General features: G+C 37.3%; 1 protein-coding gene across 3 annotated transcripts in view; it reads left to right on the top strand.

Moving 5' to 3' along the window:
• eea1 (early endosome antigen 1) overlaps positions 1-27,898 on the top strand; it is a 164,273-nt gene that overhangs the window by 47,228 nt on the left and 89,147 nt on the right. The window contains exons 3-6 of one of the 3 annotated variants that reach the window (XM_028815471.2): positions 5,262-5,390; positions 8,216-8,340; positions 12,689-12,740; positions 20,768-20,833. In XM_028815471.2, coding sequence (XP_028671304.2) covers positions 5,262-5,390; positions 8,216-8,340; positions 12,689-12,740; positions 20,768-20,833 — 372 coding nt within the window. The remainder of the gene's footprint in view (positions 1-5,261; positions 5,391-8,215; positions 8,341-12,688; positions 12,741-20,767; positions 20,834-27,898) is intronic. The other 2 variants (XM_051929997.1, XM_051929987.1) reach the window with 2 other exon arrangements.

Genomic DNA, 27,898 nt, shown 5'->3' on the forward strand with positions numbered 1-27,898 from the left:
TGTAGCTCGCAAACCGTTTCACCTATTGACTTGAAATCTGGTACACATATAGTACGTCACGTCTACTATCCGCATTATGGGTGATGATTGTATTACTCTTTTTATCTTTATTTTATTTTATTGTAGAATCAACTCCTATCTGCGCACACCAGGGCGGCCGTGGGCGGATGCGTATGGTGTATTCACTCCATGTTATCGTGCATTGCGCTGTCACTGGTATTTTGATAAAAGAATTTGAACAACATCTAAGAAGCGTATAAATTATTAAACAGTAAAACATTAACATTTAAGAAGTAAAGTTACATTGAGTACTACTGCAGTGCCTTCGGGTATACCTCATTTTTTCTTTGCCCATTACATGCTTAAATGTATACATTTTTTGGTGTACCTACCCGAGAACACGCGACATATAACCGAGCGTGGGAGAAGCATGGATTTTAAACACGCGTTGAGTTCATCTGCTGGTCTCCCTCGTGGAATAACTGGTAATGTTTGACTAAAATCTACAGCGAGTAAAACGACATTACCTCCTTTTTTTGTTTTTTTACGATCTCTGATATCTTGCTTTTTTCAGTTCAAGGCTTCATAAGCTCTTTTATGTTCCATGGTGTACTTATCCCAAACCATCATCTTTGAATGTTGCAAGACTTTCGCCTTGTATGTAGATCGGGGTAATTACATTCATTGCATTCTTAGTCTGAATCACAATCTGATTGTATGGGTGGTTACCTGGCAGGTAACGCTTATGCTTGGTCATCAAGTCGTCTAACATCTGCTACGTGCCCTCTTTTAATTGCGAGAAGCAGATATATATAGCCAAATTCTCGCGTTTCGTTGCCGCGAAGTACTGCTTTTAATTTTTTATTAAGAAGAAAAGAAAACCTTTTTAAACGGATCGAAAATATACCAATAACAATTTGTTAAGGATCTGTTTTTTTGTGAAGCTCCCTTTTCACAGCTGTTGCGCTACGGCGTGTGTTTCGTTTATTTGACAGTATGTAGATCGTGGTAATTACATTCATGGCATTCGTTTTCTGAATCACAATCTGATTGTATGGGTGGTTACCTGCCAGGTCACGCTTGTGGTTTGTCAGCAAGTCGCCTTACGTCCGCCACGTGCCCTCTTTCTGTTCCCAGAAGCAGATCATAGAATGGTTTTAATAGTTTACTTTCAAATAATGCAAAGTGTATGCGACATGTGTTTCTCCCTAATTCTGGGCTCATCAGGCGTATACACTCACTGCATCCCCTCTCGGGAATCGAATCTCTATCGTCAGCGCCAGAGGTGAAGCCCCTAACATTGCGCTAGAGCGTGTGGTTCGTTTATACCTCGTGTCTTCTCATTAAACTTTTATCTCGCGAATATGTTATTGCAATCCGCAGTGGGAGCGTTTCTATAAACTTAATTTAAACTTCCGTTTTACACCGTGCTTTTTTCCCTTATGAAGATGCTTGTATGCTTCACTCGCTCGCTACTTATTGTTTCGCTCCCTTCTCAATTGTTTAATGAATTTTTTGTTCTTCGCTGTTTGCGGCGCCAGAGTTGAAGCCCCTAACATTGCGGTCAGCAAGTCGGCTAACATCCGCCATGTGCCGTCTTTCAGTTGCGAGAAGCAGATCATAGAATGGTTTTAATAGTTTACTTTCAAATAATGCAAAGAGTACGCGACACGTGTTTCTCCCTAATTCTGAACTCATCAGGCGTACACACTCACTGCATCCGCTCTCGGGTATCGAATCTCGAACGTCAGCGCCAGAGGTGAAGCCCCTGACATTGCGCTACGACGTGTGGTTCGTTTATACCTCGTGTCTTCTTATTAAACTTTTATCTCGCGAATTTGTTATTGCAATCCGCAGCGGGAGCGTTTCTATAAACTTAATTTAAACTTACGTTTTACACCGTGCTTTTTTCCCTTATGAAGATGCTTGTATGCTTCACTCGCTCGCTTCTTATTGTTTCGCTCCCTTCTCAATTGTTTAATGAATTTTTTGTTCTTCGCTGTTTGCGGCTCATCCTTCATTTCTCCCTACTGTGTTCTTTTATTTCGCAAATATGTTATTGCAATCCGCAGCGGGAGCGTTTCTATAAACTTAATTCAAACTTACGTTTTACACCGTGCTTTGTTTCCCTTATGAAGATGCTTGTATGCTTTACTCGCTCGCTTCTTATTGTTTCGCTCCCTTCTCAATTGTTTAATGAATTTTTTGTTCTTCGCTGTTTGCGGCTCCTCCTTCATTCCTCCCTACTGCGTTCACAGTCTTTTCACGTCATTACGTGGGAGGCGTGATGACGTGACACTCAACTCCTCCTCCCACGGCCATCGAGCTGCCGTCCATTACAGTATATTGTGAAAAAAGAGGTTCCAGTTATGACCATTACGCGTTGAATTTCGAAATGAAACCTGCCTAACTTTTGTAAGTAAGCTGTAAGGAATCAGCCTGCCAAATTTCAGCCTTCCACCTACACGGGAAGTTGCAGAATTAGTGATGAGTCAGTCAGTCAGTCAGTCAGTGAGGGCTTTGCCTTTTATTAATTAGTATAGATAAAGGCTATCGGGATCCCAATGTGAAAACAAAGTAATTAAACTTACCAGATATGTCCACTTTTCAAGCCAAAGATTTTTTTCAGGTATTGATCCATATATGGAGATTGCACACATACTGCAAAACAGTGTATCCATGTTGTTGTAGAAAGAAACAAAAGCACAACACAAACTATTGTTGTTAGATTCAGCCATATTAAAAGGAGATTAGCTGTGTGCTTTACTTCACTGTTCATCTTCCTCCTCAGCAACTTTTCGACAGAAATTGCCAGGAATTGTGCTAATGAACTCCAGTGTTTAAAAGCAACTGGATTGTGGGGAAAGGAATAGAATCGTAAGCTTAGATGAAATGAGTATATGGGAAGTGAGGAACGTGAGTGCGAGTCCTGAATCTGGGGAAAGCTGTTGTGGGATGTCCAGATCTGCTGAACAATTCTTTTTAATGGCAGTGAAAGTGACTTTTGAAGGGTGGTCCTGGACAGAAGTTGGTGTGTAATGTTGGCGCTGTGGAAAAGCTGCAGCATGTGCGAACTGGAGAGTCAGCTCTGTGGAGAAGCAGAGGTCTTTCTAGGAGGACAGGGAATCCATTACCGCTGTAACTGGAGCTAAGTGCATAAGAGTTACTGGGACATGTGCTTGGTGGCACTCTGTAGTTGCACTGAGGTTATAATGACTTTCTCAGTGTCTTGTCTCTTTGAAGAGCTGTTTGGGTGTTTTTAATTAATAAGCATTATTTATAATTTTAAATTGAAATATTTACTCACCTTGGAAGTAACATTTTTTTTAATAAGAATGCGTTTTAAAACACTAAGCTACTACTTGTATCTCATCACTTGCTACTGGTTATCCTTGGAACACGAGCTACAAGATGCCCAATAGTTTGGTTGCTGCTAGGTATGTGGGTGGTATAGGGCTTCGCACCCTAGAGTTGTGGTTTCTTCCAGCATATACTTATCACCTTGAAATATCATCTGTAAACGCTGTTGTTGACATTTTTCAGTGTTGATACCCAGATGTAAATTGCAGCCTCTCTTCTGTAGACATCTAGCCAATAATCACTGAAAAAGGTCATACGATCACTCACACTGTATTGCTAATTCAGAATCTTATCTAATTTAAAAAAAATTATTGTATGTTGCTGCCTGGTATCTTCATGCATTCTTGTGCTTGGGTGGTAAAGCGAGAAAGGAGTGGAGCACATGACAAGAACTGAACAGACTTTATAGGCATGCGTTTAGTTTTAATCACATTGAAGTTTAGTACAGTTTAGCATAGGCAGAGTGGTAGTGCAGAGCTATCATTCGAGCCTCACAGCGCCAAGATCTTCATGGAGTTGCATATTCCTTGCATATATTTAAGGACTGATTGGTATCAACTAGTGTCTGTGAGTTTACTCTCTGAAAAATATTATTCTCCGTTATTACCATGTCTTCAGCAGCAGCAACTCGCTATGCATTATACAATTGGATTGTGGAGTTTCCATCTGTACCATTGTGGGTTTGGCTCACCACAATATAGAACATTCCTATATAGGACATTTCCAACAATTAATTTTTAATTCAAACAGATTTGCTGGGATAATAAACATTTTTCCATACTGTTGTTTGTGATCTATGTATAATTGAACTCTTGGCCTTTTTTTCACCCTCTTTAGTATTTTTTGTTATCGTGTGCACACACAATTGCTTACCACTGCAACTTGGTATAGACATGCAGGTGGCTTGGCTCTTTCAAAATTCTAGGAGTTATATAAATGTATGTATAAATATATGCAATGCGGTATAATCAGTTAATTTTAAACTTATTCTTAGGTATACAAAATACAATGAAACTGTTACATGCGGTCTTCTGCACCATGCTGTCACTTGGCTTGAATCTCTCACCACAGGCTATATAAAATAACAATACAGAATGCAATAGGCGAAAAGTAGGTGATGTTTAGGAAATAAATATATGATTGGAGCACACATCTGTGTATAGTTACAACCCATGGCAGAACAATTGAATTACAAAAGATATTTAGGGACGAAGCTTTGGAAATTTGGTGAATGGTGGTGGGATTGGGAAGTGAGCGGTGTCAGAACTACAATCATGACTCCCGCTGTGAGTGGAAAAATGAACAGGAAATGTATCCTTAACTCAAAAAACAGTACCAAGAATATTTAATAAAATGTATTGTTTTCAGTTTATTTATCTTGTCAAAAGTATGCCTAATAAATGCAGAAGGCACATTTTCTTAGATGTAAACCTTTGCTGCGTTGAATTGTTTGTATTCTGTTGGTTTTATGCCATATTGGCACCTCAGTACCCTTCACCTTTACTATAAAAGACAAAAGCATGCTAGTTATTTTTTTTAAAAATTATAAACACAAATTTTGTGTGCCAAATAAATACATAACATGATTGATAAATACTTTTGACTTGGAAATTGCCAAACGTATCCTTTAATCTCATTAAAAGTTCTTTTTATAAAAAAAAGGACGTTTATTTCATAAAGGGAAGAGCATTTCTATAAATGTGGTATTTGTCTTATATCTTGAATTGTCATTTTACTGTGTTTTATATCTGTGTTGAAGCTGACAGATAATATTTTAAATATGTTTTCCCGCCTGTGAATATGCAGTCTTGCTGAATCTTTTCACTTGAATTGCATGAAATTATTGTTTGTACGTCTTGAAAATCTTCAATTTTGTGTTGCTTGACATTGCAATTTCACAGGGCTTCATCTGTCCTTACTGTATCTGTTCTTACCAAACTCCCAGTGAACTTTTTGACCATTACGAGCATGAGCATGGAGAAGGAGGCACTAAGAAACAGGAGCAGCAAAATTCTCTACATGATATTGCCGTGCGTCACTGTATTTTATATTTTGATGCTGTGTGGTGGTGCTTTCCTGTATTCTTCAAAAATACTTAATTACCTGTCTAGTGCATGTTAATTGTTGGTGTTGATGGGTTTTTGGGCAGTCCTAAATCTATGGACAATTCACTTTTGACTTTTTTGTAGTGGTTTAATTTAGCGTAGTAGTTTCTAAGCTAGTTACTAGATCTTGGAGAATAATGTTTCTTAATTTAATTTTTCCCTTTTATTGATACAGTAGTTTTCCTTCATCCTAGGAATGAATATATACATCCATCCATTTTCAGAAACCAATGTGTATGTGTGTATATATGTGTATGTGTATATATATATATATATATATATATATATATATATATATATATATATATATATATATATATAATATATAATATGCCTACTATATTTTTTTTTTTTTGTAGCTTATTCCACTAAAGATATTATCTGTTATTCTTTAGTGTAAAAGTGAACAGTAGGTTCATCCAAAAAAAGAAAAACCTTTCATATACTTAAGATAAATATGAATGAAAATAGAATATGTCCTGTCAAACAAGATTTTATTTTTGCTGCTAAAAATTATAGTGAAAATAAATTCCTTATCAGTCACTAATTTTGGGTGGAGTGGTGGCTATGAGGCAGGGTATGTCGTTAATTTGCATCCAGCCCTGCAAGTAGGCCCTCCAACCTGCAGGGAAAATCCTGGAGGTTGGTGCCAGAATTGGCACTCCAGTCACGATTAAAAACCTCACACTGTTCCATTCCATCTGAACTAGTGTGGCGCTGAGGTGTCACCCGTTGCATGGCTGCACTTGGGTCCTAATCTGGAGATCCTGAGTTGATTTGTCATGTGGTGGATGCGGCAATGCTCTGTATCAGAGCGTGCTCCTAACCTCTCACTGATTTTGAAAATAAATGAGCATATTCTTTGTTTGACCCAATTAGGAAGAATATACCCAGCTAATATACAGTATATCAAGCTTGATTCCTTGACAAGAAAACCAGCATATTCACTGATGATGACTTTGGTGCTGTATTCAAACTTATATATACTGTAATGGTTTTAAAAAGATTTCATTCAGATATACTGTATGAGATATTTATATTGGCTGATGCACATTATTTTATATAAAAGGAGAAAAGTTAAAAGGTTATTTCTATACAGAGAAGGCAAGACACAACTGTTTATTGCCTGATCTATCTACAGTGTATATATTATGAAATATATTCAATAATCCAGGCAAACAATGCACTGTGTGTGTGTTTAGTTTTTTATCAAAAAGTGGCAGTATACAGATACTCTGAATCTGCAACTAGTAGCTCATAGATGAGATGTGTAAACTCCCAAAAGTTTAAAGTATATTGTGAGGTGCCTTAGCATTTTAAAATGCACAGTGTTAAACCAGTGAGATGGCTGGTCTGTCATGCTGCTTTCTAACAAGCGGTTAGTTCTGACAATTTATATTGTAGATCAATCATCACACTTGCACTAACAAAAATATGTCTTTTTAGTTCCCACGTTCTTAATCATAGGAGAAGGCAAACTTACGCACAGGCAAGTTCCATATTTTTCACCACTGATATTAACAAGTTCCACTCTCTGCACCACAGGCATTCATTCTCTTCTGAAGGGCCGTTAGAATTCATTTGCAACACATGCACTACTAGTTGCTTCGAGTCTGTCAGCAGCTTCATACTATGTGTTTTCCTATGAAACTTTATACATTTTTGTCTCCAACATATCCCCAATCTGTTACAACACTTCTGTATTATTGTGTCCTGGCTAAGGTAAGACAGAATTTGCAGAAACTATCAACATTATGTTACACATACTTTCATAATGAAAGATGTGCTGGTAAAAGGGAGACATTTTTTTGTCTAAATACATAGGAAATAAAAAAAAAAAAAAAAAAAATTAACATAAATATAACCAGTATTAAAAATCCTGTCAAGTTAAGTTTGTGTGTTAACTTCCAGAACGCTGGGTACCAGAACCATGCTGCCGAGTGTGAAAGGGAATCACACAAGTACAGTAATGAGAACACCTAGGCTCACACAAATGGAATGTATCTTTTTTAGAACTTTGAAAAAGCACTTATTTAATACATGTGCAACCACAGTACATAAATCAATATGCAATAACTTTTCCCTGCTTCAAAGTGAATGTATTGTGTAAGTTTAAAGACTTTCAGGTTTGGACCGTTGCCTCAGTGCCTGCAATTATAAACTCTTCTAAAGTTAACAAGTACTGCTTCATGTAGCAAATGGAGTATGTGTGCGAAGTAACGGCTTAAAAAGGGCAAATAGTTCAATAGACTCCAACCTGACAGAGCCAGTACTTGATGTGATAAACTTTTTACACCCACCTAAGTGAGTGTAAATGTGCCTCAAACCTAAGCCCTTTGAGCTTCAAGTTGAGTGTGGGTTATGTGTGGCAAGGATACTAAAGGAAAAAAATTGAACAAGAGAAACATATGTGAGCATGGGCCCTGGGATGGAGCAGATTTTTCTTTTTTTTTTTTTTTTGTCTTCCTTTGCTTATCATTGTACTTTGTATTATCCATTTGTCTACCTATCCTTTTTGTCAATAAAAGAACTTTACTATATACTTTGGGTGTCTTAGCCATTTTTTTGGGTGCAGATGTGTTTTTTTTATATTTTTCTGGTCAGTTTTTGTAAGCTACAGTATGTTATAATTATTTCCTTTCTTATAAGTAAAAACATAAACTCTAATGTTTTGTTTTGGTAAAGGTGCTAGTATTTATTAAAATATTGCTCATGCTGATTATTTTAACAGTGAAATTTTATCCTAACAGGGCTTCATTTGTCCTCAGTGCATGAAATCTCATGTTTCTGCAGAAGAATTGTTCAGACACTATGAAGCATTTCACGGTACTGATAATCAGTCTGGTGTAGGATCAGCCAACTTATCCCTAGGAAGGCAAGTGACTAATTTTAACTAATAATTGTTAATGAATTGTTTAAAATGTCATGTTGAAACATTCCATGTCCTACACAAAAGGAGTCTCCAGCTGTACTTTTTAATGGTTAATTATGCACTTTGTTTGTGCTCCTTGAAACCCATCATGGAGTGTGGTGCCTAAAGTATAGCACATACAGGACTCCTAAATCCTATACAGGTATTCATAGTCAAGTCATAGACATAGCCTCTTGAGATTATGTATGCGTTGCGAGTATAAGATGGAAGAGAGATGAAAAACCATGACTAGCAACTTCTCAAGGTGGGTTTGTCTCTTATACAATAGTTGAGAGTCCAGAGAAACTGAAATGTCATGTATATTGAATTATTCCTTGGCAAAATCACACAAATACTCCGAAGCCAAGGAGAGGTATTGTCATCTCATAATTCTACAGTGTCACCCACAACTCATATTGCTGTGTATGTTGTTAAACAACCTGCCAGAAGGCCAACAACACAACTTTGGTGGTATTCCTGAGGATGCCCACAATTCACCTGATGCCTCATCAGCAAAGGGATATAGTAGACACTACTCTGTTTCTGAGTCTTCCTATCATCTGACAATGTTTAAAGAGAAAAAAAAAAAAACTAGAAAATAAAAAATGACTGTATATAGCCTGTTCAGTTATGGAAGAATAATCCCCAGAACTGACTTGAAGAATGAGATACGCCTACTTCTAGTTCAGTTAATCATGAAATAAATTAAAACGTTTCATGTATTTTTCAGTATGATGTGAGTAAATATATTATTTGAGGCAACTATTCTTTGGAAATGCTTCATGTTTGTGACAAAATAATAAGGCTGCTACACAAAGATACAATAGTGTTTATTACTATAGCAGCATGTTCTGTGAAGTACTCCTGCAAAAAGAGGACTGTCTGTGCATCCCCTTTTGTTAGATACTTTATTAACCATAGATAACGTATCATTTTTTTTAAATATATTGAACAGACAAACATTGCTTCAGTAAAGTGGCAATTTTAATTTTTTTTCATGTGTTCCTTAAATGATAGGGTTTATTAAAATACTAGCAAAATACCCGCGCTTCGCAGCGGAGAAGTAGTGTGTTAAAGAGGTTATGTAAACATATATATACATATCTACATGTACATATATATATACATATATACACATATATATATATATATATATATATTATATACACACATATCAACATATATATACACATACATACACACATATCAACATATATATACACATACAGACACATATACACATACTGTACATACATACACATACAGACACATATATACATATACATATTTACATATCTACATATATATACATATCTACATATATATATATAGATATATAGATATATCTATCTATATATGCATGTCTATATATCTGTCTCTCTCTCTCTCTCTCTCTCTCTCTCTCTCTCTCTCTCTCTCTCTCAATCCCCGCGAAGTACTGCTTTTAAATTTTTATTAAGAAGAAAAGAAAACCTTTTTAAATTGAGGGAAAATATACCAATAACAATTTGTTAAGGATCTGTTTTTTTGTTAAGCTACCTTTTAGACAGCCTCTCCGCTGTTTTATAAACGAACGCCATATAAGGCCGTCCTTTCTCCTAGCTTAGCGGTTCTGTATTCTTTTATTGTTCATTTATAAAGATTGTTATAGCTATTGTGTAGCTATTTGAGACTCACTGTTCTGTTCAGGTACCCATTTGCTTTATGTAGTCCGCGGATTCTCCGCTATTTTTTGTTCGTTTATTACGATTATAGTTATTTATTGATTCCCTTCTTTAGCTGACTGCCTGCTCATATAAGGCGCTCTGCTGTTTTTTTGTGAAGCAGCCTTAACACTGCTTTTCCGCTGTTTTATAAACGAACGCCATATAAGGTCTTCCTTTTTCCTTGTTTCGGCAAGGAAGGAGCCTTTTTATTTAATCCACGGTTCTTCGCTTTTCTTTTTTTCCTTTTTTACGATTGTTATAGTTCTGTTTGTATACCACGTTGTCAGTTCAGCACTCCGGTTGTAATATGACCAAGCCGTGCAAGCTTACTGTTAAGAATGCAACATATAGTTGTACAGGAGAAAAGCAATCTTGCCTCAAATCAATGGCAACCTTTTGTAGGTCTATGAACTTAATTTACACTTTAGGTTTACACGGTGCTTTGTTTCCGAAATACCTGCACTCTTGAATATGTCTGTATGCGTCAGTCGCTCAAATCCCCGCGCTTTGCCCCGGCGAAGTACTGCTTTGAAATTTTTATTAAGAAAAGAAAACCTTTTTAAATTGAGGGAAAATATACCAATAACAATTTGTTAAGCATCTGTTTTTTTGTGAAGCTGCCGTCACACAGCCTCTCCGCTGTTTTATAAACGAACGCCATATAAGGTCTTCCTTTTTCGTTGCTTCGCCAACAGAAGCAGCCTTTTTATTTAATCCACGGGTTGTCCGCTGTTTTTTTGTTCGTTTATTACGATTGTTATAGTTCTGTTTGTATACCACGTTGTCAGTTCGGCACTCCGGTTGTAATATGACCAAGCTGTGCAAGCACACTCTTGAGAATGCAACGTATAGTTGTACAGGAGAAAAGCAATCTTGCCTCAAATCAATGGCAACCTTTTGTAGGTCTATGAACTTAATTTAAACTTTAGGTTTACACTGTGCTTTGTTTCCGACGTGCTGCGTTTATACCTTGTGTCTTCTCATTAAACTTGTATCTCGCGAATATGGTATTGCAAACGGCAGCGGGAGCGTTTCTCATTAAACTTGTATCTCGCGAATATGGTATTGCAAACGGCAGCGGTAGCGTTTCTATAAACTTAATTTAAACTTACCTTTTACACCGTGCTTTGTTTCCGCAGTATCGAAGTGATCACTCGTGCTGCATTCAGTCAGTTCACGTGAGCCGCTGTCTTGTGCCTTCTCAATTGTGTAATGAATGTTTTCTTCAGTGCTCTTTGGGGCTCTTCCTTGTTTTCAGTTCATGTGATTACGTAGGAGGCGTGATGACGCGATACGTAACTCCACCTCCTCCATTACAGTATATGGACAAAAAAGAGGTTCCAGTTATGACCATTACGCGTAGAATTTCGAAATGAAACCTGCCTAACTTTTGTAAGTAAGCTGTAAGAAACGAGCCTGCTAAATTTCAGCCTTCCACCTACACGGGAAGTTGGAGAATTAGTGATGAGTGAGTGAGTGAGGGCTTTGCCTTTTATTATATTAGTATAGATAAAGTATGTGGTTATACTATACTGAAATTAACTAAATCTATATGCAAAATGATTAAACATTTTGCTGCGATTAGTGAAGAATCTAATTTGAAATGAGTTGTGAGAAATGTCTGTCTCCTCCATGATTTCCTACATCTTGTTACAGTTGTTATAAAATCTTCAATGAAAAACTAGTTGAAACGGACTCTGTGTGACTAAATAACAAAGTAATATTTAATTTACTAAAATTTACTAAGTTACGCACAACTTAGTGCCTGATGTAGAAACGTTCCATTAGGTTAATTTAATTTGCAATTCTAAATTGGTCCAGTGATGTTGAGTGTGGGTGTATCAATAAGTGTTTTCTGCAGTAGACTTCTTTGTGCCTGATGCTCATGTGATTAACACTGACCCCATGTGATGCTGTAATTAATCTAGAGTAGATTAGACCACTGGAGGTGTACTGTAGATTGATAATCTTAAAAGATACGTTTTTGATAAGATCATTTATACTGGTTCCACTTCGTTGTAATTATAATACATCTTCAGTTGATATGGCAGAATTGTACAGCAAATGACAGCATTCCACAATTGTGAGAAAGATACTGTGTTAAAAATTTCAAGCAAATTAATTATAGCAATAACAAGATAATCTCTCATTAGCAGTGTAATGATATGATTACTCTTGTGTTTCATCAGTTGCTCATAGCTCTGAGGAGGAGTTCTAGTCCATGTTTATAGTCCTTTCAGCTCAGTGGCATCTAGGTTTTCAGTGAATATTTTTTTTCAGGTTTTATCAGAACATCTTAATGGAGGTGAGGACTGATCTTTGACAAGCTCATATTAATTCTGTTTTCTTTAAATAACCTATTATACACTTGATTTTGTGACATGGGTCATTATCTTGCTGTTTGAACCAAGTTTGTGAGCATAATGTGGCATAATGGGCCTTGTGTCGCTCAGAAAGGTCCTCTTTTGAGCAATCTGTCTAAAGAGCACAATTGCAGAATTTTAGTAGCAGTCGTTAAAATTAGTAACCAGGGTTTTCTGCTTGCTCCTCTCTTACGGCAGAAAAATTATTTGATTTTTAAATTTTACTTTTTGTTTTCTTTGTAGGGATGATTTAGGCCTCCGACAAGAAGTGCAAGACCTACAAGCCTCACTCAAGGTTGTCTTCTCTTATATACCTGTTACTGTCTATATTGTATATCTGTTATATTGATACCGGCTTGTTGCATAGCCTAATTTGTTTAAAAAAAAATAAAAATAAAATAAATTCTGACTTTATTTAAATAGATCATGTTAGGAGTAATAGATAGTTATAATTAGTTAAAAGTCAAGAATTTGGCAATAACATAAGTATTCTTTGGTCTGTCTATACTACAATGCAAAATTTCAAGAAATTTTGTCTTTGTCTAAAAGTTTTAAAGTTCTGGTAAATCTGAATACCATGTAGATTAATAGAGCTTTCATTGTCTTGTGTCACTTTTTGAATCATTATTCTCAGAAATTCAGTAACGTCTTTAGTAAAAGGACATGTTTACAGTTTGTATAATATCAGTCTAAATACTTAAGATATATCCATCACATAGAGCTGGATATAATTTTGCAGGTTTTTTGTTGATTGAAGTTATCTGAACAGTTGTTGTGTCATTTATGAAATTAGCATAATAACACTCATATTTCTACTTTTTATAATATTTAATTTTTCCTCATGCAATTAAAAAATTCGTTAGATTATTAAACCCATTTAAACTTAATGTTACATTACGTTTGAAGTAAAATTCTGCAGACAAACATTATTGGACAGCAGTTAATAATACTTGCAGTGACTTAAACACTTAACAGAAATGTTATTCAAAAATCAATATGGAAATGTTACACAGGTTGAGCATCTCTGATATGAACTTCCAAAATGCTCTGAAATTACATGTTTGGACTGGGGTCCCATCCCCAAAATATCTTATTGTGTATATGCAAATATTCCAACATCCGTAAATATTCAAAATGTAACATACTTCTGGTCCCAGGCATTTCATATTGGAGATGCCCAACCTGTACTTACTCCCTTTGCAATACGTACAGTACAAGTAAGCTACATATTAGTAGCCTTAAAAATATATAAAATGAAAATGCATAGGTACAAGTATGCAGATAAATAAAATAATTTAAATAAGAATCTGTATTTATCAATTTTTTTACTTTTTTTTTTATTATTTGTTTATTTCTAATTGTAATACAGTTTCTAATATCAGCCCATTGTTTTGTAGCAGTTTTTCCTGCCTTATGCCAGATGCTATCGTAAGAGGTTTCTGTTTTGTCACTACCATACAGGAAAGAAGCATCTTCAGAAAATTGTTTAAAGCAATTTTTGTTTGAGACTTGATTAAAATTTTCTGTGAAGTGTCAGTTTATTTTAACTAGTTTCCAAATGCTGTGGTAATATGTGTACAATATTGAGGGAATTGCACTTAGCACAGACACTTTCAGAACTTTCTATATTGAAATCAGTATAGGCAAGAAAGTTTAATTCATTAATGCAGTTAGGAACTCCCAGTTGTCTTTGAATTACCTGTGAAATAGCAGTTTTTGAGGAGGGCAGCTTAGAACACAATACTGTGATTTAGAACATAATTAATTTGATTGAAAAATGCTTTTACATTTTACTTTCTCTTTTTGTATGGGTATACTATGATCCATTCTGAAGGTAAAAATTAAATATGTCCCTTTGACATCCTGGTTGAAATATTATCCAAAAAAAGTTTATATAAGACCTGATATTCATCCGTCCATTTTCTAAACATTTCTTGTACGGATATTTTTAATGTACATTTTTAAAATTTCATTACTTAAATAGTGATTATATAGATTTTGTAATATTTTTATTGTAAATTATATTATTTTAATATATGGATTTTTTGAAAGTGCTCTGTTATTCCACCTGTTGTGTATGTGAAGATAATCTGAAACATAGGAAGACCTTATACTATAAAAAAATACCAATGAAAAGTTTTTTACTCTTACTCTACAGAAATACAATATCAATTATTTCTTGAGCAGTGAATGAGTCATCAATCCATTCATTTTCCAACCTGCTGAATCTGAACACAGGGTCACAGGGGTCTGCTGGAGCCGATCCCAGCCAACACAGGGCGCAAGGCAGGAACCAATCCTGGGCAGGGCGCCAACCCACCGCAGGACACACACACACATACATACCCACCAAGCACACACTAGGGCCAATTTAGAATCGCCAATCCACCTAAAAAAAAACATAGAAGGACTACTTAAATTTACATTCGCATTGCATTTGTTTTTCTAAATGTATTTTCTTCCTTATTGTCTTAGCATTTCTCATCTCTTGTTTTTTAATTGACATAACGAAATGAATATATCATATGGAGTCTTCATTGTCAGTTAAAAGTCAGTTAAGTCAACATAAAGTATATTATAATACTGGATCCTAGGTTTTGTCATAGGTTTTCATGAACATGAAAATAGATAGATACTATAAATCCCAAGGGGAAATTCACATGAAGTTCAAGCAAGTTCAAGCACTTTATTGTCATTATGTAACACAATGAAATTACTTTTTGTCACAGCCCCGAGGTGCATTTAAAGAAAAGTCAAATAATTCCAAATATGTCATATACAGTGTTAAGTGATCAAGTAACCAGAGCAAATTATTATTATTGCTCAAAGTACAGCAGCATAAATTGTTATTGCACCTGTTAATGAATAGTACATTACATATTCTACATTACCAGTAACCCCGCGATTCTCGAAAGAATTGCAAATCCAAGAATGGCAATCAGTTTCTGTTCCGTCCGATATTTGGAGGGAGGAAATATCATGGAGGGTGGGTGCGTCCTGGGAAATTTTTTATTTAATTAAATAAACATATTTGTACTAAAGCGGTTTCTTTTTGGAGCTGTGACTCATCTGGTTCTGGTGTTTCAGAGGCACATTGTAGGCGCCTTCGTTTATTTTTTTCTATCCATGCAGTCTCTTTTTTGTTTTTCTATGGCTGTGTCGTCAGCCAGAAGTCGTTTGCTGACGGCGGCGGATTCGCGTGCTGAAGTGACCATGGCGGCGGATCCGGGCATGGAGGGCTACATTACTAAACGAAGGTGGGATATGCGGTGGTGTGGGCGGTCGCGTTCGGGCGGCTGTACAACCTGGCGTGCACGCTTTACCTCAGGTTTAGTTCACAGGTCGTAGCCATACGGGCTCGTCTTTGTATTTCTAAACGTTGAGCTGTTTCTTTTTGGAGCCGTGACTCCTTTGCCTGTGCTGTTTCAGAAGCGCGTTGTGGGTGCCTTCTTTCATCGTTTTTATCCATACGGGCTTGTTTCTGTATTTCCGTTAGTTGACTTACTTTTAATACTGAATTACCGTTATGTGCTTCAAATATGCCACACTGACTGCTGGCACAGTGGATTAGAGCATGTTTAGTTTACAGGTTGTGTTATTTGGGCGCCACATACTGACTCTGGGAAGTACGGGCTCGGTTTTGTATTCGTTGAGCTCTTTCCATGAATTACCGTTATGTGATTCAAATATGCCACACTGACTGCTGGCACAGTGGATTAGAGCAAGTTTAGTTTACAGGTTGTGGGCGCCATCTACCGACTCTGGGAAGCCGCTGGGTTTGACTCTGGCACGCTGAGGCGCAGTGCGCATGCGCGTCGGTGCGTCCGCCGTCCGTGCATAAATTAAACTGTGGTTTAGTAATATAGATATTGTATTACATTAGTATATTGCACATTACCAATATAGTTTATTGCACGTGTTCAATTAAAAATGGTCTCAGACTGAGGAGATTCAGAGTTCAGAAAGTTTATGGCAGATGGGAAAAAGCTATTTTTTAGTCTGTTTGTGCGTACACGGATTGACCTAAAGCATCTGCCTGACGGGAGGAGCTCAAACAAAGAATTTCCAGGGTGAGTTTTGTCCTTGAGAATGTTTTTGGCCCTTCTCACACAGCGAGTCTTATACGAGAGTTCGAGTGATGGCAGTTCAGTCCCTATAATGGCCTCTGCTGTATTTAGGACCCGCTGCAGGGCTTCTTTTGCAGCCTTGGTGCAGCTGTTGTACCAGGTCATCATGCAGTTAGTTAAAATGCTCTCTATAGTGCATCTTTAGAAATTAACCAGCAGCTTCTGGGGGAGGTCAGCTCTCCTTAGCTTCCTGAGAAAATAGAGGTGGTGTTGTGCTTTGCCTATTATAGCCAAGTTGTTGTCAGCCCAGGACAGGTCCTCTGAGATGGTGACTCCTAGAAACTTAAAGCTGGAAACTCTCTCCACAGCATCTGCATTGATTGTTATTGGACTGTGATTGGTCTTTTTAGTGGTCCTAAAGTCCAGAATAACTTCTTTGGTCTTTTTGGTATTTAAGACCAGGTTTTTGGTGTTGCACCATTCTGTCAGATTCTGAACCTCTTCCCTATATGCAGCTTCACTGTTGTCTGTTACAAGCCCGATGACAGTTGTATCATCTGCAAATTTAACAATAATGTTTGATTGGTGGATGGGTTCACAGTCATGGGTGAAGAGTGCATAGAGAAGGGGACTTAGTACACTTCCTTGCGGCACACCAGTGCTCAGGGTTAGGGTGGAGGATGTGTGTTTGCCCATCCTGACAGACTGGGGGCGGTTGGTGAGAAAATCCAGTAACCAGTTGCATATGGACGGAGCAAGTCCTAGTGCATAGAGTATTTGGATCAGCTGGTTAGGTATGCTGCGGTGGGTTGGCACCCTGCCCGGGATTGTTTCCTGCCTTGTGCCCTGTGTTGGCTGGGATTGGCTCCAGCAGACCCCCGTGACCCTGTGTTCAGATTCAGCGGGTTAGAAAATGGATGGATGGATGGATGGTTAGGTATGATGGTATTAAATGCAAAGCTGTAGTCAATGAAGAGCATCCTAACATAGGCGTTGGGCTTTTCCAGGTGTGAGAGGGCAGCACGTAGAACCACACAGATGGCGTCCTCGGCTGATCTGTTTGACTGATAGGCAAACTGATGTCGGTCTAGATCAACTGGGATGGAGGCTTTGATGTGGGTGATTACCAGTCGTTCAAAGCACTTTGCAATGACAGGGGTGAGAGCAGCTGGTCGATAGTCATTAAGACAGGTTATCCTCGGTTTTTTGGGAACAGGTACAATGATTGTGGATTTCAGGCACAAGGGGACTACACCTGAGGAGAGAGAGAGGTTGAATGTGTGTGTAAATACCTCCGCTAATTGGTCAGCGCAGGCCTGGAGCACACATCCTTGCACATTATCAGGACCTGCTGCCTTCCTTGTATTGATGTTTTCGAGTGCCCGCCGCACATCATGTATGTGTATGATCAAAGGCTGTGAGTCTCTATTTAGCTTGACGCTGACTGGAGGCTGGTTATTGTCCTTGTCAAACCGTGCAAAGAAACTGTTAAGTTCCTCTGCTAGGTTGGCATTGTTATTGGCCAGTGTGTCTTGTACGTCATTTTTCTTTTTGTAATCCGTGATTAATCGGATGCCTTGCCACATCCGCTGTGAGTTTGAGTTACTGTCAAAGTCCTCCTCAATCCGTTGTTTGTACATTAGTTTAGCAGACTTGATGCCCTTCTTGAGGTTGGCTCTGACAGCTCTATAGGCTGAGGTGTCTCCTAATTTAAAGGCTTTGTCCCTTACCCTGAGCAGCTGTTTGACTTCACTATTCATCCATGGTTTCTCATTTGGGTAGACCTTAATCATTTTGTTGATAGTGACATTGTCCACACAGTAATTAATATATGACAGCACAGATGAAGATCGAACAAGTGGTAAATGTTTAGTGGAAAGCCTGAATGTGCTATCTCTATGCTCCTGTGCGTGCTGAGTACTATGAGGGTATGTCTTCTGCCGTGGGCCAGAACAAATAAAGAATTGTCTTACTAATCATAATCTCAATTTTTTATAATATACATGGCATACTGTAAATGTTATGTTTTGAATGACATTACTAGGAATATACACTAAGAGATTCATGACACAGACATTAGTCAATAGGCCACTTTAATGTATAATCTACAGTGTATAATGGAAGCATCACAGTACAGCATTTAATTTACTGTACATTCTTTCTTTTAACAGTTGTAACAGACCTCAGGTATAATAGATTAGATTAACTAATCAGTGTGTGTAGGATATATCTTAAAAGGACCAGATGGCTTTAATGTATACTGTATGGTCAAAATATTATGTTCCTACATATACTCATGCACCTATTTATGGCCGACCAAGTTGCAGCGATTCTTAGTTGCAGCCCAGGGCCATAAGAAAGCAATAATGTAATAATGTTACAGAAATTACCAAAACTATCTGTAGTAATAAATCTTTTGTTATTATCATTATTTCTCCAAGTCTCTTCTTTTCTGACTATCAGGTTTGTTTTGATCAGTGCTTCCCCACATGGCTAATTCTTATACATCTGGCCTTCACTGCCTTTCTTACACCAGTGTTTCTCAATCTTTTGGTCCTGCAATCCAGTTTTGGCCTTTTTAAATTCTTTGACGACCTACTAGAAGCAACTGAAAACTACCCCTTTGGATAATGATCTCACTTAGAAAAGGGGAAATCTATCAAACGGTACTGCCGATTGCTTAGGTGACTCACTTGCGAACCAAAGAGAGCAACCCATGTATTCACCGGCAGTCACTAGGGTCGGCTTCCAGTGGTTGGCAAACACTGCCTTACATGGACCTGGCATTCCAACACTGAGACTCAAATATCAGTTTGTGCTTCTCTGTACTGGCAGTTAAAGTATGTACAGTATAACAGCCGAACTGAACACCGGATTTTCTACAGAGGAGAATCGAACTGACAGAGCCTCAAGTGCATTGGCCTGTACACTTAGTGACCGTCATACAGCCAATTTGGCATATGGCCAAAAGGCTGGTGTCAATTGGAGCCATAAGTTGCTGCATGACTGTACTGAGTTTGCGTCATAACAGCATGAATTCACCAGACTATCAATTTAATAAGGAGTCTTTGACTGGTGTACTAACACATGTTGCAATGTATGCCAAGTATGTTGTATGTTGGTATACAGGTGGGGTTAATCTCTGAAACAAATTATTAATTCCATTTTGTCTTACAGAAACTTTTATTTATTTATTTATTTTTTTTTAGATTTTGTGAGTGATGAGGTTACTACATTAAACTGAATTTACTGATATTTTCCTGAAACCAAACTAGGAGTTTATTAGTCTTATGTTGTGATAGATTATGCTTCTGTAAAAAGCCTTTTTACATCTATCTATAGTCCATCTGATAGGCATCCTATAATAATAGCATTTTTTTCTCAGCTAATATCTAGAATTAGTATATGTCATGGAAACTTTCTGGCACCCTGGAGTGTGTAGTCTTATAGGGTTTTTTTTCTGTAGCCATTATCCCGGTCACCACAAGCCAGAATTATTTAGATCAGACTGTGTTTTTCCAATCCTCCCATCTCCAGCATTTGTGCTCCTTAGCTCAGTACAACTTGCTGTTATTTTGTGGGTAGTAGTAGAACATTTTCATAACTGTTTATGATTTGGTAAAGCAAGTGATGCATTTGAAATTGTTCGCAACACATATATATTTTTCTGTTAGATGACAACCCACAGCTTGTGTGCTACTTACAAGTAATGCCAACTTACATTAACCATTTTCATCAATAGTCTGCATCTCTGACAATGACAATTCATTTCATGTATTTGAAACATTGAAGGAAAAGGGCTGTCATGCCGTCTATGATGCTTATTGGTAATTTAATAGGTTTCTTGTCGTTTTAATTCACTGTACACATAAACTTTATTGGTATTGTTTTATGTCAAATGTACTTCTTATTTACCAGTTATTTCCTCAAGTCTTCATGTCACAATTTACCCTGTACTGTACTTGTATTTTTATCAGTATTTAGCCTGTACTTGCTCAGCTAGTCATTTCATGGGGATATTATAGAATTTCAACAAAATGTCCAATAAAAATAATGGCTGTACACCATGATTCTACAGGATTTATTCAAAAATCAGTCACATAGTCAAACTGCCATTATTATTAATTGTTCACCAGAAGCCATGATTGATTGTCACCATTGTCAGCCAGGCCAAGTTAGCAGCTGGCTCATTTTTCTATATCTTGATAAGTAGTTGTTCCTTATAATTGTTTTAATACTTATTTTTAATTTACAGGAGGAGCGATGGTTTTCTGGAGAGTTGAAAAAAGAACTGGAAAAAGTTCAAGGACAGCTGAAGCAAGTAATTCCTTTAAAATGAATAACAACTGTAATTGTCAGATTTTATGTTTGCATTTCAGATTTTTTTTAAACTTGCTTTGAACAGCACTAAACACACTAAAGTACGCTAAAGTATATTGTGTGCTTTAAATCTGTATGTAAAGCATCTGATGGAAGAGAGGAGTGAAAGGTTTTCTTCTTTGTTCACTCTCTCTCTCTTGTTTTTTTTTTTAGCCATTTTGTTTGTTTGCCTTGTTCTAGGATTGTGATGGAGCTTTAATTAGCACTGCTGCCCAATAGTTCCAGGGTCTCCCATTTGAATATCAGCACAGCCTCTCTCTATGGACACTCTTTTGTGTCTACATATCTTAACATCTTAGAGATGTGCATTAATGTTTTACTGTTTTTGACCGCACTGTTTACCTGTTAGTTACTTCATGGTACATGCCATTCAAAATGCCATACTTCAAAAAAGAAAGAAAATAAATAATAAATAAAGTAAATATCTATACCTGCTTACATGATGCCGTTTCTAGCTTTTGCAAAATCTTCCTGCACTTATGAGGGCAAGGAAACATCTAGAAAAGACAGAACTGGGGGAAAAAAAACTTTGCGTCTTTAAATAATAGATAATATCACTTCAGAGATATTCTGAACCAAAATGAACAATTCAATATTCTGAACTCAAAATTAATGTATTCCGAAAACCACTTGCAAAATTTGCACCATTAGCACATATAGTAATCCCTCCTCCATCACGGGGGTTGCGTTCCAGAGCCACTCGCGAAATAAGAAAATCCGCGAAGTAGAAACCGTATGTTTATATGGTTATTTTTATATTGTCATGCTTGGGTCACAGATTTGCGCAGAAACACAGGAGGGAGAGAGACAGGAACGTTATTCAAACACAGCAAACAAACATTTGTCTCTTTTTCAAAAGTTTAAACTGTGCTCCATGACAAGACAGAGATGACAGTTCCGTCTCACAATTAAAAGAATGCAAACATATCTTCCTCTTCAAAGGAGTGTGTGTCATGAGCAGTGACTGTCACAGAGATAGCCCTATTGATTTGTTTGCTTTTCTCTCTGTTTGGCTTTTAAGTATGCGAAGCACTGTGGCACAAAGCTGTTGAAGGCGGCAGCTCACACCCCCTCCGTCAGGAGCAGACAAAGAGAGAGAGAGACAGAGAGAGACAGAGTTTGTTTTTCAAGCACAAATCAATACGTGCCCTTCGAGCTTTTAAGTATGCGAAGCACTGTGCAGCATGTCGTTTCAGGAAGCAGCTGCACAAAAGATAGCAACGTGAAGATAATCTTTCAGCATTTTTAGACGAGCGTCCGTATCGTCTAGGTGTGCGAACAGCCCCCCTGCTCACACCCCCTACGTCAGGATCACAGAAAGTCAGCGCAAGAGAGAGAGAGAGAAAGTAAGCTAGGTAGCTTCTCAGCCATCTGCCAATAGCGTCCCTTGTATGAAATCAACTGGGCAAACCAACTGAGGAAGCATGTACCAGAAATTAAAAGACCCATTGTCCGCAGAAACCCGCGAAGCAGCGAAAAATCCGCGATATATATTTAAATATGCTTACATATAAAATCCGCGATGGAGTGAAGCCACGAAAGGCGAAGCGCGATATAGCGAGGGATTACTGTATACAGTATTTTTCATTTCGTCTTTTTTTTTTTTTCTTGTATGAAAGCATGGCAGAATATATTTGGGTGCACAGTGTGTAAAGGGGGACATGGTTAGAGAGCACAAGCCTGCAAAAAGTTCGAAGGTGATTCTCCTCTGTAGAAAATCAGGACATTGTTGTAATGCGAGGAAGGATATAACACTTTTAACATAACTCTAAGGGAGTAAAATTTCTGTTTTCCATACCAAAAATCTTTGAATCCTTGAAAAATTAATTTTAGTGAATACATTTCTTAATTTCAAAATCACATGCAAATTGAATTATAGTTGCAATTTCAAGAAACCGTATGAAAAAATAAAAAACAACTTGTTTTACTCATAACTACTGATGATGTCTCACAGTTCCTATATCCCTTTTATATTGAGCTTGACTGCCATAATGACAAACTCAGGTGCCTGTGTGGAACAAATGAGCTTCAGACTTTCTTTAGCAAGTGAGGCAAAGATCTTTAATTTAAAAAAATAAGTAAAAAGTAAAAACTTTATAACAATAAGTGGATTTAAAATCCAGTTTGGATTTGAGCTGTCCTGTTATTGGTTTTATAGCTACAGTGTACATTGAATTTACTAAATACCCAGAGGCATATCCAGTCACAAAAATTATAGTCCATAGTACAGTTAAGTTCATATTTGGTAATTCAGTTAACTGTTACAAATGTGACTGAAAATATTGGTAGCTCTTGCATTTTGTTCAAATAATACACCATTCTTTCTGAAAAGTATTGAAATTAAAAGATCTTTTGTAATTGAAACATGGATTCCTTTTGTGTGCAGTAGAAGAAAACAAAAAACCCTGAAAAGAACCAATTCTTTTCTTATTCTACAAAAATATTACAAAGTGGCAAGGACAAAATTATTGGAACCCTTTAGAAGTTACAAAAATAATTGTCTAATAGTGATCTTTGAAGCAGACTAATATGTTTTTAATGATTATCACAGGTGCCTTCAATTTTATTTCTCATTGAGCCAGTTTAAATGGAGAAAAGAAATCCATCAGCGGTCATGTGTCACTCTAAACATGGGAATGAGAAGGAAAAGCAGAGAGTTTTCTGAGGAGATCATAAAAGCTAAGCATGGCCAATATAAAGATGACAAGGCCATCTCCAAAGAGTCGGATGTTCCTTTTACAACTGTTGGCTGTATTATTAAAAAATGAAGCCCCTTACAACTGTAGTCAACATCCGTGGACATGGCTACACAAGGAAAATTGGGCCATTGTTGAAGAGAAGGACTATTCAAATAGGGGAAAACTATAAAACGTGTCCACGCTGCCCTTCAACCTTGAGATGCAACAGTTTCAAGTCTAGATAAAAATGGACTCCATGGTAAAAGACGCCAAAAAAACCCACTTCAAAGTGAAAAATGCAGACAAGCTGTGCCGTTTGCCACAATGCATGTTGACAACTCACAGTTGTCCTAAGAGAATGTCCTTTGGGCAGACAAAACAAAAGAAGAGCTTTTTGCTAAATTATAGCAACAGTGTACTGTGTGTGTGTACTGTGTTAACTGTGAAGGCTTTTTATTTTTTATTTTTTTTTTAAAATTTATTTAAAAGGGAATTGATATTTTCAGGGATCAGTTATACTGGTTACATAACTATTAAAAAGTACATTGTAAAACAGGATGGTTCACATAACATGTACTTTCTTCCAAGGCTTGGTAAATCTTCCTAAAAATGAGTAACATTTATATCAAACATACAATCACAGATGGCCATATTAAAAGGTCAAAGCACAGCTTTATGTAAACAGTGAAACAAATAGTGTACTCCGGATAAGGTGTGGTGTCTTGTTAGATGGTAATTATTAGCAAAATAATCAATGTATTTCAGTTTTGACCTTGGATATTTTGGATACTTAATTTTTTGTCATAATTTTTGGTTTTATCATTATACATTGATGGCAATGGCCATGTTTGTTTACAACAACTACACTTGTTGCTACCACATGACTACTGGTACTGCAATGCATGACGTCATTGCACGCATTGCATCCAAGCTTTGGGTAATTATAAAATAAAGTTACTTAGAGTGTTACTTAGAGTTTTAGTTATTGATCCTCCTGTTAGTTCTCATGTCTTAGTATGCCTTTTTCGTGCTGATTTTGTTGGTCTTGATGCTAGCTTCATTTTGCTTTGTTAATTACCTCTACATACCTTTTTACTATGACCTTTGTCTGGTTTCTTCAAATATATTTTTTTGGCTGTTTTTCTCTATTTCTTTTTAAGTGCATATATGTTACACTTGTTATAGGCAGATTATTTTGCTAAACAGAACAGGACTTTTTTTTTTTTTTCCCTTCACCTCGTCATTTTTTGATAGTACATGGATGCATATGTTTATACAGATTTTGTGGAGGCTCTCTTAACAATGGTACTCATCCTCACTTCTCCATTTAGTCTCACATTACTATTCCCCTGTCTGACTGGCTGTATCAGTAGCTTGCAGTGTCATCACTACTGCTATTTATAACATACACTGCACAAAATATGTGATTTTAGTACATCAACAGTTAGCAATTGAAATTTGACTGTGACTTATTGGTGTTTGTTTGCTAATATATTACCATGGCCTTACACTTTTAAACTGTGCAGTAGCTTCATGGCATTTTCTGTGTTTGTGGTTCACCTTCATACCTTGAACTTCAGTTTAATGAGAAGAGTTAGACTCTTCTCAACTAGTTGTTATCAGAAATACAGCATAATAAATTTAGCATTTTATGTTTGGGATATGTCTTTTATGAACATTACCTATGTAAACTTTTTGCCTTGTAAATAATTGCATCTTGTAAAAAACAAATGTTTATATTCTTATTAAATTTATTGTGTTTTTAAATAATGAAATTAGGTGTGTAGCATTACTGCAAACATACTCCTCCATCCCAGAAGCAGCCTAGTCACTCTACCCTGAACATTCTGTAGAACTGCTGTGCCTTTTTGAAATGTTGAGTCCAAAAACTCTGCACAGTAATCTAGATAAGGCCTAATTAGAACATTATATAGCTTAAACTAACCTCTCTTGACTTGTTCTACACAACGTATATATACAGTGCATCCGGAAAGTATTCACAGCGCATAACTTTTTCCACATTTTGTTATGTTACAGCCTTATTCCAAAATGGATTAAATTCATTTTTTTCCTCAGAATTCTACACACAGCACCCCATAATGACAATGTGAAAAAAGTTTACTTGAGGTTTTTGCAAATTTATTAAAAATAAAAAAATGGAGAAATCACATGTACATAAGTATTCATAGCCTTTGCTCAATACCTTTTGATGCACCTTTGACAGCAATTACAGCCTCAAGTCTTTTTGAATATGATGCCACAAGCTTGGCACATCTATCCTTGGCCAGTTTCGCCCATTCCTCTTTGCAACACCTCTCAAGCTCCATCAGGTTGGATGGGAAGCGTCGGTGCACAGCCATTTTAATATCTCTCCAGAGATGTTCAATCGGATTGAAGTCTGGGCTCTGGCTGGGCCACTCAAAGACATTCACAGAGTTGTCCTGAAGCCACTCCTTTGATATCTTGGCTGTGTGCTTAGGGTTGTTGTCTTCCTGAAAGATGAACCGTCGCCCCAGTGTGAGGTCAAGAGTGCTCTAGAGCAGGTTTTCATCCAGGATGTCTCTGTACATTGCTGCAGTCATCTTTCCCTTTATCCTGACTAGTCTCCCAGTTCCTGCCGCTGAAAAACATCCCCACAGCATGATGCTGCCACCACCATGCTTCACTGTAGGGATGGTATTGGCCTGGTGATGAGTGGTGCCTGGTTTCCTCCAAACGTGACGCCTGGCATTCACACCAGAGAGTTCAATCTTTGTCGCATCAGACCAAATAATTTTCTTTCTCATGGTCTGAGAGTCCTTCAGGTGCCTTTTGGCAAACTCCAGGCGGGCTGCCATGTGCCTTTTACTAAGGAGTGGCTTCCGTCTGGCCACTCTACCATACAGGCCTGATTGGTGGATTGCTGCAGAGATGGTTGTCCTTCTGGAAGGTTCTCCTCTCTCCACAGAGGACCTCTGGAGCTCTGACAGAGTGACCATCGGGTTCTTGGTCACCTCCCTGACTAAGGCCCTTCTCCCCCGATCGCTCAATTTAGATGGCCGGCCAGCTCTAGGAGGAGTCCTGGTGGTTTCGAACTTCTTCCACTTACGGATGATGGAGGCCACTGTGCTCATTGGGAGCTTCAAAGCAGCAGAAATTTTTCTGTAACCTTCCCCAGATTTGTGCCTCAAGACAATCCTGTCTCGGAGGTCTACAGACAATTCCTTTGACTTCAGATAGATAGATAGATAGATAGTTCATGCTTGGTTTGTGCTCTGACATGAACTGTCAACTGTGGGACCTTATATAGACAGGTGTGTGCCTTTCCAAATCATGTCCAATCAACTGAATTTACCACAGGTGGACTCCAGTTAAGCTGCAGAAACATCTCAAGGATGATCAGGGGCAACAGGATGCACCTGAGCTCAGTTTTGAACTTCATGGCATAGGCTGTGAATACTTATGTACATGTGCTTTCTCAATTTTTTTAATAAATTTGCAAAAATCTCAAACTTTTCATGTTGTCATTATGGGGTGTTGTGTGTAGAATTCTGAGGAAAAAAATTAATTTAATCCATTTTGGAATAAGGCTGTAACTAACATAACAAAATGTGGAAAAAGTGATGCACTGTGAATACTTTGTGTGGCTCCAACACCGATTCATTTGGGACACCCCTTGTAACATCACCTACTTCTTAAAAAGATCCTCGCATCATAGCCCTTTGTGTCTGGTGTTTAAAGATTTGTTGTTTAAGTGCAAGCTGAGTTATAGTTGGAAAGTGTCAAATAATGTAAAAGATGTAAAAGGCAGAATTCATGAAAAAGAGAGGAAGCATAAGGGCCAAGAAGAATAATTCAATGATTGAATGATAATTAAAAATGAGAGCCTACAGTACTTATAACAATAAACAGGGCATAACTGATGTTGACTTGAAAGCGTGGAGGAGCAGTATCCATTATATAACATAACTTAGGGTGTGATTTTTGCATGACTGTAACAGGAGCCTTCTGTGTTTAGGGTCACTAGGAATAGCCTAAAGTCACCTATTTCCTGTCCACGGTTAAACACGTACTGCTATTTTGATTGTTGACTCTGAATAATTACATTGTGAGTGAATGTGCTCTCTGATAAGGCCTGCCTTGTTCATTTCTTCTCATGATCTGAAAGTTCAGTCTTTCTTCTACATCAGGACTGGGGAAACTTCTCTGGTGACAAGCTGAATTGTCAATAATGACTTTAACAGAGGACATATATGAAATCTAGGTGTTACTATGAACCCATTAACTTTAAAAATAGTTGGCCCAAGAAATTGTTTATTGTAAAGTTTGTTTTTTTTAATTAAAAACTA

The sequence above is a fragment of the Erpetoichthys calabaricus genome, chromosome 1 (genome assembly GCF_900747795.2).
Source record: "Erpetoichthys calabaricus chromosome 1, fErpCal1.3, whole genome shotgun sequence".
In the NCBI taxonomy this organism is placed as follows: Eukaryota; Metazoa; Chordata; class Cladistia; order Polypteriformes; family Polypteridae; genus Erpetoichthys; species Erpetoichthys calabaricus.